Source organism: Cololabis saira, chromosome 16 (genome assembly GCF_033807715.1).
Source record: "Cololabis saira isolate AMF1-May2022 chromosome 16, fColSai1.1, whole genome shotgun sequence".
Taxonomy (NCBI): domain Eukaryota; kingdom Metazoa; phylum Chordata; class Actinopteri; order Beloniformes; family Belonidae; genus Cololabis; species Cololabis saira.
In genome coordinates, this window is record NC_084602.1 from 38,381,533 (window position 1) to 38,401,995 (window position 20,463).

General features: G+C 43.0%; 1 protein-coding gene across 1 annotated transcript in view; it reads right to left on the reverse strand.

The window, feature by feature from the left end:
* Positions 1-20,463, reverse strand: part of stxbp5b (syntaxin binding protein 5b (tomosyn)) — an 85,560-nt gene that overhangs the window by 57,266 nt on the left and 7,831 nt on the right. The window contains 3 exon segments of the mRNA XM_061743932.1: positions 6,711-6,811; positions 6,903-6,984; positions 18,948-19,045. Coding sequence (XP_061599916.1) covers positions 6,711-6,811; positions 6,903-6,984; positions 18,948-19,045 — 281 coding nt within the window.

Below are 20,463 nucleotides of genomic sequence, written 5' to 3' on the forward strand. Positions count from 1 at the left end.
CGGAAAATGGATTTTCCTTTTTTGCAGCTGCATTACAGACAGAGCTCGTCTAGTCATCTTTGTTTGGTCAAGAAAATTGTAAATGTTGTCACTTTACTAAACTCAAGGAGGATTTACAGTATCTTTCAATTGCACTTCATTCCCAATAGGGATTTTTTTTTGCTATTTTTCTTTAAAAATAAAGATAAAATATTTGAAACAATTTATTCCATTGTCTTTTGTAGTTTTACCAAAAAAATCGAAATCGAAAATCGGGTTTTCAGAGAAAAAAAAAAATCGGGATTTTATTTTTGTCCAAAATCGCCCAGCCCTAGTATGAATGTTTGTGGTGGTCGGAGGGGCCGTTAGGCGCGATATGGCAGCCACGCTTCTGTCAGTCTGCCCCAGGGCAGCTGTGGCTACAAACGTAGCTTACCACCACCAGTGAGGATGTGAATGAATGAATAATGATCTCTGTAAAGCGCTCTGGGTGCCTTGAAGGGCGCTATATAAATCCAAGTCATTATTATTATTATTATTATTATTATTACTACGAGTCCAGAACAGTCTGAGAGGAGAGAACAGGGGACATTTTTGGCATGATACCTAAACAGCAGCACTCTGCTGGTGACGCAGCAGCCGCTGCGTCTTCTCACGCTTTTATTGTGAAATATGCAGCTGAGATGACAATCTGTCGCTTTCAAAATAAAAGCACTAAACGCCAGAGGTGGAAAAAGTACAAAAATATTGTACTTAAGTAAAAGTACAAATTTTCTGCTTGAAAATTACTTAAGTAAAAGTAAAAAGTACCCATTAAGAAAATTACTTAAGTAAAAGTACAAAAGTACCTCAAATGAAATATAATAAAGTACCAAAAGTACATGGTGTAAAATTTACTTATGTACAAAAGTAAAAAGTACAAAGTACAAAGTACAAAATTCAAAGTACAAAATTATTTTCAAAAGGATTGCAAAGAAATGAAGAATCCAAGAATTTGCTTACAACTCTAAATAATGGTGATATTATTCTGACCCCTTTAGCGTTTGTTTCCATTAACCCATTTTAATTTCGTCGGCTTGAGCGTCGGCTGCCGCTCAAGGCTGATTTATGGTTCCGCGTTACACCAACGCAGAGCCTACGGCGTGAGGTACGCGGCGACACGCACCGTACGGTGCGCTTCGCCGCGTACCCTACGCCGTACCTTACGGCGTAGGTTCTGCGTCGATTTAACGCGGACCGATAATTCAGGCTTCAGTCTTCATCGGTACTCGACGCGACGGCGGTTCCTCAGGCCTTTCCGGCCCGCCTCTGCGGCGCAACTCTCCCGGGAGCTGCGGCTCCTTCTCGGGGAGGCCGAGTCTCCCCGTCTGCCCCAGGTGTCTCGTCACGGACCCGCCGCCGGGCAATCACGGGCAATTTACTCGCCCCCCTTCCTTCCCGTCCGCCTTAAATCGACGCACAACTACGCCGTAGGCTACGGCGTAGGGTGTGCGTCGCCGCGTACCCTACGCCGTAGCTCTGCGCTGTGTAACGCGGAACCATAAATCAGCCCCCGCTGTGCTTTTCTCATGGCTTTAATTTGTAGCGAGTAACGACGTGTCCAATTTTAAATGTAGCGGATTAAAAGTACGATTTTTTCCTTGAAAATGTAACGAAGTAAAAGTAAAAGTACAGAAAAATTAAAGTATCAATAAAAGTACAAATTCTCAAAAATCTTACTTAAGTACAATAACGAAGTACTTGTACTTCGTTACTTTACACCACTGCTAAACGCCCACAGACCCGTGTCTGTCCAGGTCTGTCTAGGTTTGAATGTCCAGCTCTGCGTGTCCAGGTTCGAGTTTCCTGGGGCCTCATTTATAAAAGAGTGTGCAGGATTCATACTAAAAGTGCACGTAAACCCAAAAGCCGAAAATGGCGGGCGCAAAAAAAAATCCGGATTTATAAAACCGTGTGCACGCAATGTTCGCTTTACAAATCAGTCCAGCTGGAAGGTTGCGCAGCTGAATCCGCCTCATATCCCGCCCTCTACACGCCCACTTTCTACCATAAATGGGCAATGCAAAGTAGTATTTGCATATGAATGAGCCTGATGAGCATGCGCAGCACCACCTGCAGCCTGTTTGGCGTCAGAATGAATGAACGTGTGGAGCCACCGTGCCACTAAATTTCACGGAGACTGAGATCAAGATGTTGTGGATGAGGTGGAGGACAGGAAAACCACATTATTTGGTGGTCACAGTAAAAGTAGAAAAAGTATATAGATAGTATAAAATAAAGCGAGTGAGTGGCAGCACACCATTGCTGCGCTAAACGCCGTGAGTGCAACGGCACAATTTCCACTGGGAACAGGGGGGACATGTCCCCCCCACTTTTTACAGTTTAAAAACTAACGGTAGGCTCAGCCTGTAATTGCAAATCATCAAAACACCCTGTGCGAAGACGATGCGAAAAGACGGCACGGCAGCCCCGCTTCCCCTCCTTCCCTCCCCTCCCCCCTCAGAGCTGCTCAAGGCTGATTTATGGTTCTGCGTTACACCAACGCAGACCCTACGGCGTAGGCTCTGCGTTGTTTTAACGCGGAACCATAATTTAGGCTTACGGCCGCGCGTAAAACTCATTATATATAATTTAAAAAATCTGAGTCCCTTTAGGGGCTCCGTAGAGTGGCCCGGCACTCATTTGTCATTTGTCCTCAGTCACTCTACGGTTGTCCCGGTGGGTGACGAGGAGGTTCCCGGCGTGTCCTGCACCGCGGCTGCAGCAGCAGCAGAGTCCTGACTGACGCTGAGCTTCAAACAAAGTCTGATACGTGATGACATTAACAGTATGGCATGAATCTGGCTTCATTTCACCACCTCACCGCCAGTTCCCCATGTCTTAAGTAAGTTCCTGCGGGAGGGTCAGGGTTGGCGTAGGGATACACACATTTTTCGGTTAGTTTTTTCTTTTTAAATCCCAACTTTTGTGTAGAAGGTGGCTTGCGCATCTTTCAAGCCCTGTTTTGTGCGCAAGCAAGCTTTATAGATGAGGCCCCTGGTCTGTCTAGGTTTGAGTGTCCAGGTCTGCGTGTCCAGGTCTGTCTGCGTGTCCAGGTCTGTCTGCGTGTCAAATCAAGTTGCAGCAGAGGAAATGGAAGCGGCAGCTGTCAGCTTTGTTCACACATCAGAGTAGCAACCACTGGGGTCGGATTCAGACCCTCAGGACACAGGAGAAGGACGTCTGGGACACTTGTGTCCATGTTCTGCTCGTAGTCTGAACACAGTTGTTTCCTGTGGTGGATTCACGGACCTTCTACTGAGCTGACGTGTTTAGCCTGAAGCTTGAGTTATGGTTCTGCGTCAAAACGACGCCGTGCCTACGGTGTAGGGTACACGTCGACGCAGAACACACGCCGTCACTGACCTGCACCTCCCAAAAATTGTAACTACTTATCGAGGCGACGCAGACCAAACGCAGACGAGAGGGCTGTGATTGGTTCGCTTGGTAGCAACGCATTTCCGGTCTCCGGTTTCTGGTTTGAAGCAGGCGTGAACTTTCAGCGCTCTTTTCTTCGTGTATGTGATTTCTTTTGTTTTGTTTTTTTGCACAATAGTTGTCCTTATCTCTTTGATTCACTGTGACTGGAAAAAGCCGGATAAAGCATTCAGGAAAAGATCGCAAATTAGCGGTCACGGGGGGTACTGCACCACGGAGAAATGGAGTGACGGAGAAGTCCGAAGGTTCACGACGGCGTCACGGTGACGGCGTAAGCTCTGCGTTGGTTTGACACAGAACCAATTCAGGCTTGACTGAGATTCTGACTCTTCTACATTCATTTGGGAAGTTTGTGAGGCAAAAAAAAAAGTTTGTAGTAAATCATCATCTTTTTTCCAACTTTTATTTTTGTTCCTTTTCTCTGTAAATTGGGACATGAACGGGACATGAACGGAGCCTGAAGGGGACATGAACGGGACATGAACGGAGCCTGAAGGGGACATGAACGGAGGCTGAAGGGGACATGAAGGGGACATGAAGGGGACATGAAGGGGACATGAAGGGGACATGAAGGGAGCCTGAAGGGGACATGAAGGGGACATGAACAGGACCTGAAGGGGACATGAAGGTGGCCTGTAGGGGACATGAAGGGGACCTGAAGGGGACATGAAGGGGACATGAAGGGGACATGAACGGAGCCTGAAGGGGACATGAAGGTGGCCTGTAGGGGACATGAAGGGGACATGAACAGGACCTGAAGGGGACATGAAGGTGGCCTGTAGGGGACATGAACGGAGCCTGAAGGGGACATGAAGGGGACATGAAGGGGACATGAAGGGGACATGAACGGAGCTTGTAGGGAACATGAAGGGGACATGAACGGGGCCTGAAGGGGGCTTGTAGGGGACATGAAGGGGACATGAACGGGGCTTGTAGGGGACATGAAGGGGACATGAACGGAGCCTGAAGGGGACATGAACGGAGGCTGAAGGGGACATGAAGGGGACATGAAGGGGACATGAACGGAGCCTGAAGGGGACATGAACGGAGGCTGAACGGGACATGAATGGGACATGAAGGGGACATGAACGGAGCTTGTAGGGAACATGAAGGGGACATGAACGGGGCCTGAAGGGGGCTTGTAGGGGACATGAAGGGGACATGAACGGGGCTTGTAGGGGACATGAAGGGGACATGAACGGAGCCTGAAGGGGACATGAAGGGGACATGAAGGGGACATGAAGGGGACATGAACGGAGCCTGAAGGGGACATGAACGGAGGCTGAAGGGGACATGAAGGGGACATGAACGGGGCTTGTAGGGGACATGAAGGGGACATGAAGGGGACATGAAGGGGACATGAAGGGGACATGAAGGGGACATGAAGGGGACATGAACGGAGCCTGAAGGGGACATGAACGGAGGCTGAACGGGACATGAATGGGACATGAAGGGGACATGAAGGGAGCCTGAAGGGGACATGAAGGGGACATGAACAGGACCTGAAGGGGACATGAAGGTGGCCTGTAGGGGACATGAAGGGGACCTGAAGGGGACATGAACGGAGCCTGAAGGGGACATGAAGGGGACATGAACAGGACCTGAAGGGGACATGAAGGTGGCCTGTAGGGGACATGAAGGGGACCTGAAGGGGACATGAACGGAGCCTGAAGGGGACATGAAGGGGACATGAAGGGGACATGAACGGAGCCTGAAGGGGACATGAAGGTGGCCTGTAGGGGACATGAAGGGGACATGAACGGAGCCTGAAGGGGACATGAACGGAGCCTGAAGGGGACATGAAGGGGACATGAAGGGGACATGAACGGAGCTTGTAGGGAACATGAAGGGGACATGAAGGGGGCCTGAAGGGGACATGAACGGGGCCTGAAGGGGGCTTGTAGGGGACATGAAGGGGACATGAACGGGGCTTGTAGGGGACATGAACGGAGCCTGAAGGAGACATGAACGGAGCCTGAAGGGGACATGAACGGGGCTTGTAGGGGACATGAAGGGGACATGAACGGAGCCTGAAGGGGACATGAACGGGGCTTGTAGGGGACATGAACGGGACATGAAGGGGACCTGAAGGGGACATGAAGGGGGCCTGTAGGGGACATGAAGGGGGCCTGTAGGGGACCTGAAGGGGACATGAAGGGGACCTGAAGGGGACATGATGGGGACATGAAGGGGACATGAACGGGGCTTGTAGGGGACATGAACGGGGCTTTTAGGGGACATGAACGGGGCTTGTAGGGGACATGAAGGGGACATGAACGGGGCTTGTAGGGGACATGAACGGGGCTTGTAGGGGACATGAAGGGGACATGAACGGGGCTTGTAGGGGACATGTAGGGGACATGAAGGGGGCATGAAGGGGGCATGAAGGGGGGATGAACGGGGCTTGAAGGGGACATGTAGGGGACATGAACGGAGCCTGAATGGGGCATGAAGGGAGCATGAAGGCCCCGAGGAAGACCCAGGACACGCTGGAGTGACTACGTCGCTCGGCTGGCCTGGGAACGCCTTGGAGTCCCCCCGGAAGAGCTGGAGGAAGTGTCCGGGGAGAGGGAAGTCTGGGGATCCCTGCTCCGACTGCTGCCCCCGCGACCCGGACTTGGATAATGCGGTGGACAATGGATGGATGGATGGATGGATGGGAGCATGAAGGGGGCATTAAGGGGGCATGAAGGGGGCATGAAGGGGGGATGAACGGGGCATGAAGGGGGGATGAACGGGGCATGAAGGGGACATGAAGGGGGCATGGAGGGGGATTGAAGGGGGCATGAAGGGGGCATGAAGGGGGCATGAAGGGGGATTGAAGGGGGATTGAAGGGGGCATGAAGGGGGCATGAAGGGGGCATGAACGGGGATTGAAGGGGGCATGAAGGGGGCATGAAGGGGGATTGAAGGGGGCATGAAGGGGGCCTGAAGGGGGCTTGTAGGGGACATGAAGGGGGCATGAAGGGGGGATGAAGGGAGCCTGAATGGGACATGAACGGAGCATGAAGGGGGCATGAAGGGGGCTTGAAGGGGGATTGAAGGGGGCATGAAGGGGGCATGAACAGGGATTGAAGGGAGCATGAAGGGGGCATGAAGGGGGATTGAAGGGGGCATGAAGGGGGCATGAAGGGGGCATGAACGGGGATTGAAGGGGACATGAACGGGGCCTGAAGGGGGCTTGTAGGGGACATGAAGGGGACATGAAGGGGACATGAACGGGACCACAGAGCAGAAAGGACGTGTGAACGAACCTCTCCCGGTTGAACTTCAGGGAGTGCAGGATGGCGGGGATTTTCTGCCTCAGGTTCCACAGGTGGATGCTGTCGTCAGCTAAGGCACTCACCAGCGCCCCCTGTGGCGGCGGGAACAAACGCAGGGTTAATCAGAAACCGCTGCGATGGCTGAACTCTGGACATGTCCTGAAACAGGAAACGACTACGAACCTCGTTGATGAGGAACTCGAGCTGGATGACGGCGGCGCCGCTCTCGTGCTGACAGTAGCACTCCACGCCGGCGCGGCCAAAACTGGAGACGACCGGTCAAAGAAAACAGGAAAAACTGGAGGGGAGGGGGCTTATTTACGTGACCAGTACTCGGGTTTTAAAAAAAACTAATCAGGGGGGATGGTGGATTTTATCACATGGGGACAGATAATTTGTGCTGATTATAAATAATATAATATATTACAAATAATAGCAGTGACTTTCACCTGTTTCAAGTAAATCTTCACTTGAAATAATAAAAATCTGCCAGTGGGACAAGATTTATCTTCTCATTACAAGCAAAAAAATCTTGTTCCACTGGCAGATTGTTCTACTTATTTTAAGTGAAAATCTACTTGAAACAGGTGAAAATGTTGGTTTTTGAGTCTTGTCTTAAGTGTAATGAGATTTTTTTTGACTAAAAATTTAATTTTAACTAGAAATAAGACAAATATTCTTGTTAAGATTTTGAGTTTTTGCAGTGTATAATAACTAGTGAAATCGATGACAAAAAACAACAATTTTCACCTGTTTCAAGTAGATTTTCACTTAAAATAAGTAGGAAAATCTGCCAGTTGAACAAGATTTTTTTGCTTGTAATGAGAAGATAAATCTTGTCCCACTGGCAGATTTTCCTACTTATTTCAAGTGAAAATTTACTTGAAACAGGTGAAAATGGTCAAATAAGTTATTTTTCTGGTGATGACTCTAAATGTTGAAATAGCAGTAAAACCACATTCATTGATGAAATGACATAAGGGATGGAAAGGAGGGATGGAAGTTTTACAGGGGGGATGATTTGGACCGTTTTTATTTCAGGGGGGGATGCCCTCCCTCCTCATCCTCCCTCAACTCCAGTACTGTACGTGACCAAAAGCGTTCAGCTTTCCTTCCTTAAAATGAGTCATGAAATAAAAACTGGCGAGTCAATTCTCACGTACAGTATCTTTAATCAGCTTTCCCTTTCAGGTGAGACACCAGAACCTGCTTCCCATGGCAGCCGCCCACGCGGGGAACCGGAGACGCCGCTAGTCGGGTCGGACGGCGCGTGAACCAGAAAGGAGGGTGAGAAAAAATATCCCGCGTGCCAAAAGCCTCGTAGCGTTCAGCGACTCGGCCGCACAAGAGGAAGGAGGAAGCAGCGTGACATTTAATCACACCAAGGATCTGAGGCAGACGGTGGCGAGAACAGAGGAGCTCTGCTCGCTGCCATCTGAGACAAGGAAGCAGAATAAGTAGCGCCCTATGAAATCCATTTTAGTTTTAATTCCGTTTAATTTTTTCCCAAATTCTGTTTTATTTTCCCCCAAAAAATCTGTTTTTTCCCGTTTAAATTTTTTGGAATTCTTTATTCCATTTTTTTCCCTTTTACTCTTATTTTGCCACCAAACAAAATGTTGTTTTTAATGTTAATGAATTAAAATAAAGACTACTTCGATGGAAATTAACATACAGGACTGTCTCAGAAAATTAGAATATTGTGATTTTCTGTAATGCAATTACAAAAACAAAAATGTCATACATTCTGGATTCATTACAAATCAACTGAAATATTGCAAGCCTTTTATTATTTTAATATTGCTGATCATGGCTTACAGATTAAGAAAACTCAAATATCCTATCTCAAAAAATTTGAATATTCTGGGAATCTTAATCTTAAACTGTAAGCCATAATCAGCAATATTAAAATAATAAAAGGCTTGCAATATTTCAGTTGATTTGTAATGAATCCAGAATGTATGACATTTTTGTTTTTTTTAATTGCATTACAGAAAATAAAGAACTTTATCACAATATTCTAATTTTCTGAGACAGTCCTATATTTTCCCTCAATAGTTGGAACTGGAAAGCTTCTGAGCGTTTTCAGTAAAAAAACAATAACATTACTTACAAAAAAAAAAAATGAAATGAAATGAATGAAAAGTGCTCAATTAGCTTTTTCTTCAGGTAAAAAATAAACCACTTTAAACAAAAGTAACGCTCAACTTCAGAGTTACTGTATTGTTATAAAGTACAATCTTTTCCGTAAAACGGTGCTTTAAAGTGCAGCAACGGTGAAAGCTGAACAGGATCAGACTCACAGCTCCATACGCGTCACACATCTTTACACTTTAGTTTATTTATTCTATATGTTGACTTCTTCCACTATTGTAGGGTCAAAGTTCAGGTGGGACTTTTTTTTGAAGTCTCTTCGCCATGTTTGGAACAAAAGGGGAAATTTCAGAGCTGTGTCACGCAGATTAGGGTCCCTCCACTAAAATTCTCCTTTGGGTTTACATTCCTCTTCCTCATGATGACAGAATTTCAGTCAAATTGTGTCATTTTCTGCGATATTATGTCTTTAAAAGTAGATTCTGTTTTTATTGCTCAATTCTGCGATTCGCGGAAACCATAAGGCCCTAAATAAGTTGGTAAAAGATAAAAAAAAGCTGAAACCAGATAAAAACGTCTCCACTAAAGTTGCTTTCGTCAACTAAGGTTATGACTAAATATCGTCGTCAACGAACCTTTATCACCTGAGGAAAACGAGACGAGACGCAACGAAAATGCTGGTCATGTGACGATAACGATAATTAAATATACAGGACTGTCTCAGAAAATTACAATATTGTGATTTTCTGTAATGCAATTACAAAAACAAAAACTTAAACTGTAAACCATAATCAGCAATATTAAAATAATAAAAGGCTTGCAATATTTCAGTTGATTTGTAATGAATCCAGAATGTATGACATTTTTTTTTTTTTTTATTGCGTTACAGAAAATAAAGAACTTTATCACAATATTCTAATTTTCTGAGACAGTCTTGTATAATGCAATACCGTAGAGGAATAAAAACCAGACTAAAATGTAGATTACTAATTAAAAACTGCTAAAATGTTTTTTTATTTTCGTTGACCAAAACAAAATGAAATATCTGTCTACCTCACACACATCCTACCTGCTTTTTTTTTTTGCAGTTTTTCTTTCTTTCCCTACTGCACTAGTTTTATTTTTCATTCCAATGTATATACTGTTTATATTTCGTAATTATGAATTGTAAAATGGGTTTGGCTAAATACAATCTTTGACTAAAACTAGACTAAAATGGTCCTGGACAATTCTGACTAAAATTCTCAGATTTTTAGTCGACTGAAACTTGACACGACTAAAAGGAGAATGAACGTGACTAAAACTAATAAAAACTAAAACGTTAGCTTGACCCAAAGACTAGACTAAAACTAGAATTGAAACAGGCTGACAGAAACGACACTACTTCACCTCCTCTGCTAAATACCCACGTGTCTCTTTAAAGTCGGCGGCGGCGTGAGCTACTTCTGCTGGATGTAGGTTAATAGAGCTGCTGAGCAACGCTGCTTTCTAGGCAGGAAATCACCCATCACCCCCCTGAAACAGATCTTATCGCAGTGGCGTCTGCTCTCAAAAGGGCTTGAGGTGTTGAACACCTTTTCCTGGTTAACTGAACTAAATGAGATGAATGAATCCTGGAAGCATGAGACGATGAAATGATGAGACTCAGATACTTGGAGGGAGCTGAACTTCCACCTGGCGGTTGCGACCGCAGCCTCCTCTGAGGGGAAGTTGCTTGTGATCTCAGAGCAAATGGGACCCAGAAGGACTGGAAGGTTCAGCATGTTTCTCCTGGTGAAATTAAAGGTTTTAGGGGCACGAGTGCAAACCAGAGCCTGTGACCTCGGACCCCCAACGCCACCGCGTTAGGAACTACTGTGGCCACAGTTACATGATGTTTTTTAATTGAGAATTAATTATAACGAATTAAATCATTCAGAATTAAACGATTTTCCTTCAAGTTTAAATGGAAATATTAATTCCGAATTGAGGTTTACATGGAAAATTCAGTCAGTCAATTTTCCTTTTGCAAAAAAGAGCCATAAGAATAATCAGTAGAAAACGATATAGAGATCCAACAAATCCATTATTCCTTCAGTTACAATTGTTGAAATTTCATGAATTAGTAGATTATAGTATTCTGCAAATTATGTTTAAAGCTCAGAAAAAAACTTTACCAATAAACATTCAGAAAAGATTTGAAAAAAGAGAAAGCAAGTATGACTTAAAAGGAACAGAGATCTTTAAAAAACCAAGATTCAGGACTAAATTGATGGAACGTTGTGTTTCTGTGAAAGGAATCAGTTTATGGAACAATTTTTCTCGAAATTTTGACTTTTTTCTCAACATATCGACTTTTTTCTTGAAATTTAGACTTTTTTCCTCGACATTTCGACTTTTTTCTCGAGATTGTATTTCAACATTAATCTTGACATTTCTAATGTTTTTCTCAACATTTCGACTTTTTTCTCGACATTTCGACTTTTTCTCAACATTTCGGCTTTTTTCTTGACATTTCGACTTTCGCCATTTGCCTTCATTCTAATAATCTTATACATACAAGACTTTGCGGCCCCAGACATATTTGTTTTTTTGTGTTTTTGGTCCAATATGGCTCTTTCAACATTTTGGGTTTCCGACTCTTGGTCTAGATGGACCGGACTTCTGCGGTCCTGATCCGTCACCGATGCAGAATGTGTGGAGAATTATGGGACAAATAAATTAATATGAATGAACAACAACTGAAACTCTTGGTTACTCGGTACGTTCAACACCAGGACAAATAAATGGTGACGGTTAAGTTGTATTTCTAAAAGCTCTGACGGGTCTGTGACATCTTCACACAATAAAACTACGGCCAATCGTGCACCGTTTCTGATATAAGGTCAATATAATTATCAATAAAAAGGTCTGAGCTGTGGGTTTTACTGAAAATCACCAACTGACACGTAGTGTTTGTGGAAAATAGACAAAGTGAAGCTTTAACTGGCATCCAGCTGCAGAAATGTGCTCGTCATGCAGCTGATGTGGATGCTCTAATCGGTTAACACACAAACCCACACACACACACGTATATGTGACAAAAATCCCAGGCTCACATATGATGCTGAAAAATGGAAATTACGAGAATAAAGTCGTAATATTTTGAGAATAAAGTTGTAGTATTAAATATATTATAAATATATAAATATAACTTCATAAGATGCTCAATATTCCTCATTTTAATACAGGGAGAAGATGCTCTTCCTGTTAGAGTTCTCATAAATTATATTCTCATAATATTACAACTTTATTCTCGTAATATTACCACTTTATTCCCGTAATATTAAGACTTTATTCCCGTAATATTAAGACTATATTCTCAAAATGTTACAACTTTATTCTCGTAATATTACGACTTTATTCTCATAATATTACGACTTTATTCTCATAATATTAAGACTATATTCTCAAAATGTTACAACTTTATTCTCGTAATATTACGACTTTATTCTCATAATATTACGACTTTATTCTCAAAATATTACGACTTTATTCTCATAATATTACAACTTTATTCTCAAAATGTTACGACTTTATTCTCGTAATGTTACGACTTTATTCTCGTAATGTTACGACTTTATTCTCGTAATGTTACAACTTTATTCTCGTAATGTTACGACTTTATTCTATTACGACTTTATTCTCGCAACATTATGACTTTATTTTCATAATTTTACGACTCTATTCTCATAATATTATGACTTTATTCTCGTAATTTCCCCTTTTTTTTTGTCTTAGTTTGGCCCCAATACTTGTCGTAGATTGAGAACGACTTAAAGAAAAAAAAAGCAGCATTTGATTCCCACCATCCAGGAAGGCAATATCCTGCAGGAGCAGCCGCTTCCATCAGGACGGGGCTGATCCCTGATCAGATAAACGATTATCTGTTATTATTACTGGATGGTCTAATATTAGACGGTAAGGGGGGAGGACTTTCATTAGGGATTGAAACGATGTCAATCGAGGCCGTTTCAGGAAAAAAAAGCGATAAATGAATGCATCAAAATAAAATCGGCCTCAGACACTTATCGTGCCGACAAACGGACGGGAGGTTTAACTTTTTAAGTGTATAAAAGGCGTCTTTGTGTAAAGTCACAGGAAGTAGAGCATCCACTAATGTCACACGCTGGTATCCATGGAGACGGGCCGAGGGCGGTTCTCAACACTGGTCTATTGTGTCGTGAATAAGCCTGGTTGAAAAAAATGATTTTCCGATTCTAAATTGATTCCGAAAATCGATTTGTGTGTCTAAAGATCGATTTTTTTTTCATCATTACATTACAACTTTTGTTATTTTTTTGTTTATACCCAAAAAAGGAATATTTTGTTGGACACAAGAATAACTGGTGCCATGTTTTTGCCTTTAAATATGTTTACAGGAATGAAAACAGTAAGGTTTTCAGTTATAATTGCATACATTTGTGCATATTTCCTTACTTTATATATACTGTCTTGGGGTCCCATTTGCATAAAATGCTAAAAAAAACAAATTCTCAAAAATTTAAAACCGAAATAGACAGAAAATGGAAAAAATTTAAACGGAATGTGGGAAAAAAATAAAACTGATTTCATCCGTCTCTGTTTCCTCCCTGGATCTGTTTGGTAATTCTGACCCACACAATGTTTCTGTTTCAGTTCTATCAGCATTCTGGGAGGTGATTGGTCCTTACAGCATCATTAGCTGCAATACTTGCTGGTGAATCTCAATAAAATACTAGTATTAATATGTCATATAATTCATGCAACAGCTGAAATTTTTTTTTTAATAACACTAACCCAAATCAATATCGGAATTGAATCTTAAGAATCGGAATCGAATCGATTCTTGACATTTGAATCGATCCCCAGCCCTAGTCGTGAAGGTTCTGGACAAGGTCTACCGACCGCAGCGCTCCCTCAACCATCAGAAGGATTTCCTCTCCGTTCCCGAGGAGCGTGGCGGCCGTCACCCCCCATCACCCCCCATCACCCCCCATCACCCCCCGTCACCCCCCGTCACCCCCCGTCACCCCTCATCACCCCCCACCACCCCCCACCACCCACCAATCACCCCCCGTCACCCCCCCATCACCCCCCATCACCACCCCCCTCAGCGTCAACACTTCCCCATCTGGTCAACCGAGGCGGCTCACCGCAAGATTTCAGCAGCGGCGTGTTTTTCTCAAGAGCTCGGTGATAACGATCAGCGGAGGAAGTTCTCTCCGTCACGCTCTCTTAGCGACTCATGAAACTACAAGTTTAGGTCTTGTGATGTTGTCGGAGGACGAAGAGGAAGCAGATCGATGCACTGAGGTCACCTGCAAGAGTTAAACACCCGACGACATAAACATGTTCTGGTTTTACTAATAAAAGCCTGCAGGTGAAGAAAAACGAGGTTTGGTTCGTAGGAAGTCCTGAATCGTCCCGTCGGCGCCGGGAAAGTTGCTTTTGTCAACGAAAATTATGACTAAATATCGTCGTCAACGAACTTTTCTCACCTGAGGAAAACGAGACAAAAATGCTGGTCATGTGACGATAACGATAATTAAATATATAATGTAATATCGTAGACGAATAAAAACAAGACTAAAATGAGTCTTCTGTATCTGGAATGAATGTATTTTTGAGTCTATAAGGTAACAATAATATAATAATAAGATAACCTTGTTTGTACCAAAGAGGGTCAGGCAGGAGAAAAATAAAATATTTTAGAGGAGGATGATTTTTTTTTTCATTATGCACTTCAAGAAAAATGTCGAAATGTCGAGAAAAAAAAGGCGAAATTTGGAGAATAAAGTTAACTTTCTGAGACTATAACAAACAGCGCATGTTACTGTCTTTACAAAATGCCTCGTAGGCCGATAGATGAACTGGTGAAACTGTACTTCAGAATCGGCTTCAGTAACAAAGAAAATCAGTCTAAATTCTGTCAGTCGCTCTCCTAACTGGAGACATTTCGACTTTATTCACGAAATTGTATTTCAACTTTATTCTTGAAATTTCGACTTTATTCACGAAATTTCAACTTTATTCTTGAAATTATATTTCAACATTATTCTCAACATTCCAACTTTTTTCTCGACATTTCGACTTTTTTCTCGAAGTGAAAATCTTCCCCTCTCAAATATTTTTTATCCTGCACGGCCCTAATATTCCGTAGAATTGTAAAATGGGTTTGGCTAAATACAATCTTTGACTAAAACAAGACTAAAATGGACAATTCTGACTAAAATAAGATTAAAATGTTCAGAATTTTAGTCGACTGAAACTTGACGCGACTAAAAGGAGAATGAACGTGACTAAAACTAATAAAAACTAAAATGATAGCTGGACCCAAAGACTCAAACTAAAGCTGAAACAGGCTGACAGAAACGACACTAAGCGCTGGCCGCGCAGCCTGAAGTTCGCGGGAGGACGAGCAGGAGGTCGTCTCCGTCTCCGTCTCCGGGACGGCGCTGAGACGGCGCTGAGACGGCGCTGAGACGGGGCTTGTAAGAGCAGACGATTTATTGCTCGTCAACACCTCGTTGAGCTCACGTCTGCCGAGCCACGGCGGGAGGGGGGGGATCGATGCGGCTCGTCGTCCTGATAAACGGACCAATCGGCTGAGTGACAGTAATCCCATCAGATCTGGTGTATGTGTGTGTGTGTGTGTGTGTGTGTGTGTGTGTGTGTGTGTGTGTGTGTGTGTGGCCCAGTGAAAACAAAACACTCTTAATCTCACGAGTGGATAAAGACGAGCGCGGATATCTTCCTCGTGGACATATAGAGGAAGATGGGACGTGCGGCAGAAGTCACTTGCTCTTAGGGCTGGGGATCCATTCAAATGTCAAGAATCGATTCGATTCCGATTCTTAATATTCAGAATCGATTATCATGATTCGATCTGATTCGATATTGATTTGGCTTAGAGTTATTTAAAATGTTTTTTGAGCTGTTGCCTAAATTATATGACTGTAAAATAACTAGTGAAATAATAATTTCACAATAATTATTGTGAAATAACTAAGAAATAAATAACTCAAACAGGCCTTTCAATATCCATTTAAAGTGCAAGAAAGAAAGAAATTGCAACAGTTCATGCAGTAAACAAATCATTTTAGCTTATCTAATTTATTCTGTCACCACGCACACATATTGCCATGAAGCACCTGGCGTTTTTCAGAAGTGTCATGACAAACTGTGTGTCCGACTACTGGGATTAAAGTTCACCTGGCGAAAATGATTAAAAAAAATAAATAAATGTAAAAAAAAAAATCGATCTTTAGACATAAGAATCGATTTTTAGGAATTAATATGAGAATCGATTTAGAATCAGAAGATCGATTTTTTCAACACAGGCCTACTTGCTCTCCCCCCACGTTGCCGTATTCGGGCTCCCAGAGGAACCAGAGCCGGTTTACTTCGGCTCATGTAGACATTTTAGCTTTTACTTCCTTACTGGCGAGACGCCTCCTTCTTCTCCACTGGAAGTCGACTAAGGGTGCTTTCACACCTATCCCGTTTGGAGCAGTTGTTTCTAAACAGGGAACGTTTCCCCCTAAAGATCGGTTCATTTGGTATATGTGAACACAGCAATCGCGCTCGGATGCGGCACAAAACAAGCTAGCCGAGATCCTAGGAGAGGTGGTCTCGGCTCACTTCCATTCCAGACTGAATGATTCTTGTTCTACTGTGCCTTAAGCCGGGCAGACACTGTGCGATTATCGGCTCGTTTTGAGCCGATTTTACAGTCGTGCAACTATTTTTTGTATCGGGACGGATTTCGACCCAATAGTTGGTCGTGCCTCGTGCAGTAAACGTGGGGTAACGACGAGAGATTAACACCTCACGACGAGAGATTAACACCTCACGACGAGCTCCCGATCACGAATCGTGTGCTCGCAAGAAAATCAAGCGTGTTTGAAATCCTGGTCGCTCCTCGTGAAGGAATCACAGTTGAAGCAGCTACGACCCGATTTGCCTCATCCTTTCGCAGAGAGGATGCACAATCTCTGATGTCACGTCAAAAAACTATTATTTGTAGTTTAAGTGTTGCAAATTCACATTACAAATCATGTTTTAATAGCAGAAAAACAAGACTGCATCTTGCGCAGTGCCCACCCAATCAGAAACGGTACAGATATTTTGGGATATTTTTTATATATATCCAAAGTAGAAAACTTTTTGCACACCGGATATGCAGAAAGGTGCGTCAGAGGAGGAAAGCTGCAGCCAATTTAAAAAGAAAACTCCCGCACACCTTCTTCTCACCAGACTAGTGTTTTATTTTTATATATATAAAAAAATAAAGGATCCCCATAACCTTTGATCGGGTGGGCAGGACGTACGTTTGGGTGGGCACAGCCTAGCCCTGCCCCAAAACCGGCCTCGAGTTCCAGTAACAGAGGTCCGACGGGAGGATTATGATCGTATAGTGTGAGCAGACGGAGCATCAGAGCATCGGGTCGTACAGTGTGAGACCATAAATCGTGGGCTCTGAACTTTTGAACTCCGCGATCTTGTCGTGCAGTTTGAGATGGGGCTGAATCAAACCATTTAAAATATCACACAGTGTATGCCCAGCTTAACCCCCTAATAAAAATATTTACACAAAAAAAAACAAGTCACATGCTGTATCTCTTGGTTTTAGCCATGAAAACACATTTTAGTCTGGGAAGTTAAACAAATACACAAGCGCCTCTGGGGGAGCGAGGTGGGATTAGGGGGGTGGGGGGGGTTGTGACAGCTTGTGCGAGTCCAGTTATGTTTACAGCGGCACGAAGCGCCTTCTGGCCCCGACACGGTCGAGGAGGCCGGCGCCGCGACATACGGTGCAGAAGCTGTTGGTGCAACTGCAGCGACCCGGCTAACGAGCCGGGTACTAACTGGAGAGGCTGCCGGCTGCAGACCAGCACCCCCCGCTTGTGCTTAGTCACCGCCCCCCCCCCCCCGGCTACAGATACACACTTCATTTTTTTAGGTGACAAAGCAAAAAGTAAAACAAAAAGTTGAAGGGTAAACGACACCAGGAACTTTTCCCCCCATCGTTTAGAATAGAATAGAAGACTTTATGGATCTCCCAGAGGAGAAATTCAATCGTGCAGCAGCCAAACACACACACGCTCAACGGTTTATACAAAAATTAAAATAGAAATAACCAATAAATAGCTAAATAATAAAAAAAGAGCAATATAAAATGTAGAAAAATGTGCAATGTACAAGAGAAAAGAAAAAAATAGTAAACACAAAAAAACGGATACAGGACTGTCTCAGAAAATTAGAAAATTGTGATAAAGTTCTTTATTTTCTGTAATGCAATAAAAAAAACAAAAATGTCATACATTCTGGATTCATTACAAATCAACTGAAATATTGCAAGCCTTTTATTATTTTAATATTGCTGATTATGGTTTACAGTTTAAGATTAAGATTCCCAGAATATTCTAATTTTTGTGAGATAGGATATTTGAGTTTTCTTAAACTGTAAACCGTGATCAGCAATATTAAAATAATGAAAGGCTTGCAATATTTCAGTTGATTTGTAATAAATCCAGAATGTATGACATTTCTTTTTTTTTTTAAATTGCATTACAGAAAATCACAATATACTAATTTTTTGAGACAGTCCTGTATATACGTTGACGTATGCAAAATGGTTCAAATGGTATTTTGTTGTCTGAAAAATGGTTCAAATGTTATTTTATTGTCTTAAAAATGGTTCAAATATGTTATTTTGTTATTTTGTATGTTCTTGAAACAGTTAAAATATGTTTTGTTGATGAGAAAATATGTTTCTCTATTTTTCTTATTTTTGTGAGGGGGATATATATTGTTTTTCGGCACTACCTTGTTCTCTATAGCTGATATAACATGAATTACTCCTATGTGGGATCAATAAAGTTGTTATTTTTGCCATCTGAGAAAATTAAATATATTATATTTGGTGCCTAACTGTTTCCCAAGTATATTAGTGCGTGTGTGAATGAATAAATGAGACGTAAAACGTAATTTTTCTGAGACAGTCCTGTACATTTACGCACAAACACAGGGAAATAGAGGAAACTGTATCACCTGAATCCCACAGTGTTTGCTTTTTCTTGTGCTCTTCATTCCCACATGGGAGATGAATAAATAAACAAAGAGAAAGGATACAGCCTCAGCGCTCCGGTCTGAGTCCCGACGGCCAGGATCTTCTGCACGGGGTCAAAAGCCATGGAGGACGGTTGGTAAGGGAAGCCATGACGCACGGTCTGCAGGAGGAAACACAACTCATGTCAGGCCTCCGCTCAGCTAATCCATCATCTCCCACACCGGTGATCGTCGACTGGCGGCCCGCCGAACCGTCCAATCAGGCAGCCACTGGATTCCATAATTATGAGGATCAGCAGCAACAGTTTCGTTGCAAATGAGGCGTACAGGTGACTAGGAATGGGCGGTATGGACAGTCATCGTTAAAGGGTCCGTTTTCCACATCAACTTTTCGTTTCCTGGCCTTTGAGAGTGCAGTTTTACCTGTTAAGAGGCCTTTTCCTATCACTTCCGTGGGGTTTGTTTTTCAAGTGCTCTATTGAGGGAATGCATTGACGTCACTTCCTCACTGGACCAGCCCGCTTACTCGCACTGAGTGGCAAAAATGGCTGCAACTAGTGGAGAAGACGGGATAACAGCCGATTATCGGCTTAAATTAAAGGCAGTTGGACTTGACAGTGACCCGTACAGTTACCAAGAACCAGTGGTCCATGGACATTAATATTTGGTACAGTTACCAAGAACCAGTGGTCCATGGACATTAATATTTGGCCACGAATCCAGTTTCCTGATATTTATATGTACTTAATTTCTACACCAGGAAATACACGAAGCAAAGCTTGAATTTTTACGTGAGAGGAGAAGAAGAAGACGAAGAGGACGTAAGTGAAAAGGAAGAAATAAGAAGAGCGAGGAATAAGAAGAACAACGAACAAGAAAATAAGTGAAAAGGTTAGTGTTCAACGTCACTACGTGTCATTTTTTTCGTCTTCTTCTCCTCACACGTAAAAAACACTGGTGCATCAGCAAAAATAGTCCCCGGTAATTCACTTCCGTTGTGGCTTTTTAATTTGCGTCATTTTTTTATTTTAGTTGCAGCGACGTTTCTTTTTGTTTGCAGCGTTACTTTTATTTTCAGCAATGGCGGGTCTCGGCCACCGTAAAAAATGCCTTCAGTTTTGTAATGAAATGGAAAAAAAATATAAACAATAAACATCAAATAATAATGTTATGACCAAATTTGATTTTTACTTAATTTTTATTTAAGGTGACTGTCCGATAAAATTCTGGCTCTCTGACAAATATAGTTGGTGACCCCTGTCCTACACGGTCAACTTGGTATTATAGGATGGAGAAGAAAATAAATAAATAAAGCATTATTGTAATTCCTAAGAAATACGATCCATCACTGCGGTGATTTGATCATCATTATCAAAATAAATCAGATAAAACCTCCACCAGAGTGCCGGGATATTTTTTCGGGCTCATTCCTGTAACAATAACAATAATTTATCAATTTTCCGGCCTGCTGCTCGCAGGCCTGTGGGTTGCAGGCGCTGCCAGGATGTTGCACCAGCCCGGCCACCAGAATATCACCGTCATTAGCAACAATAACTCGATTGTTTGGGCTTGGACGGCT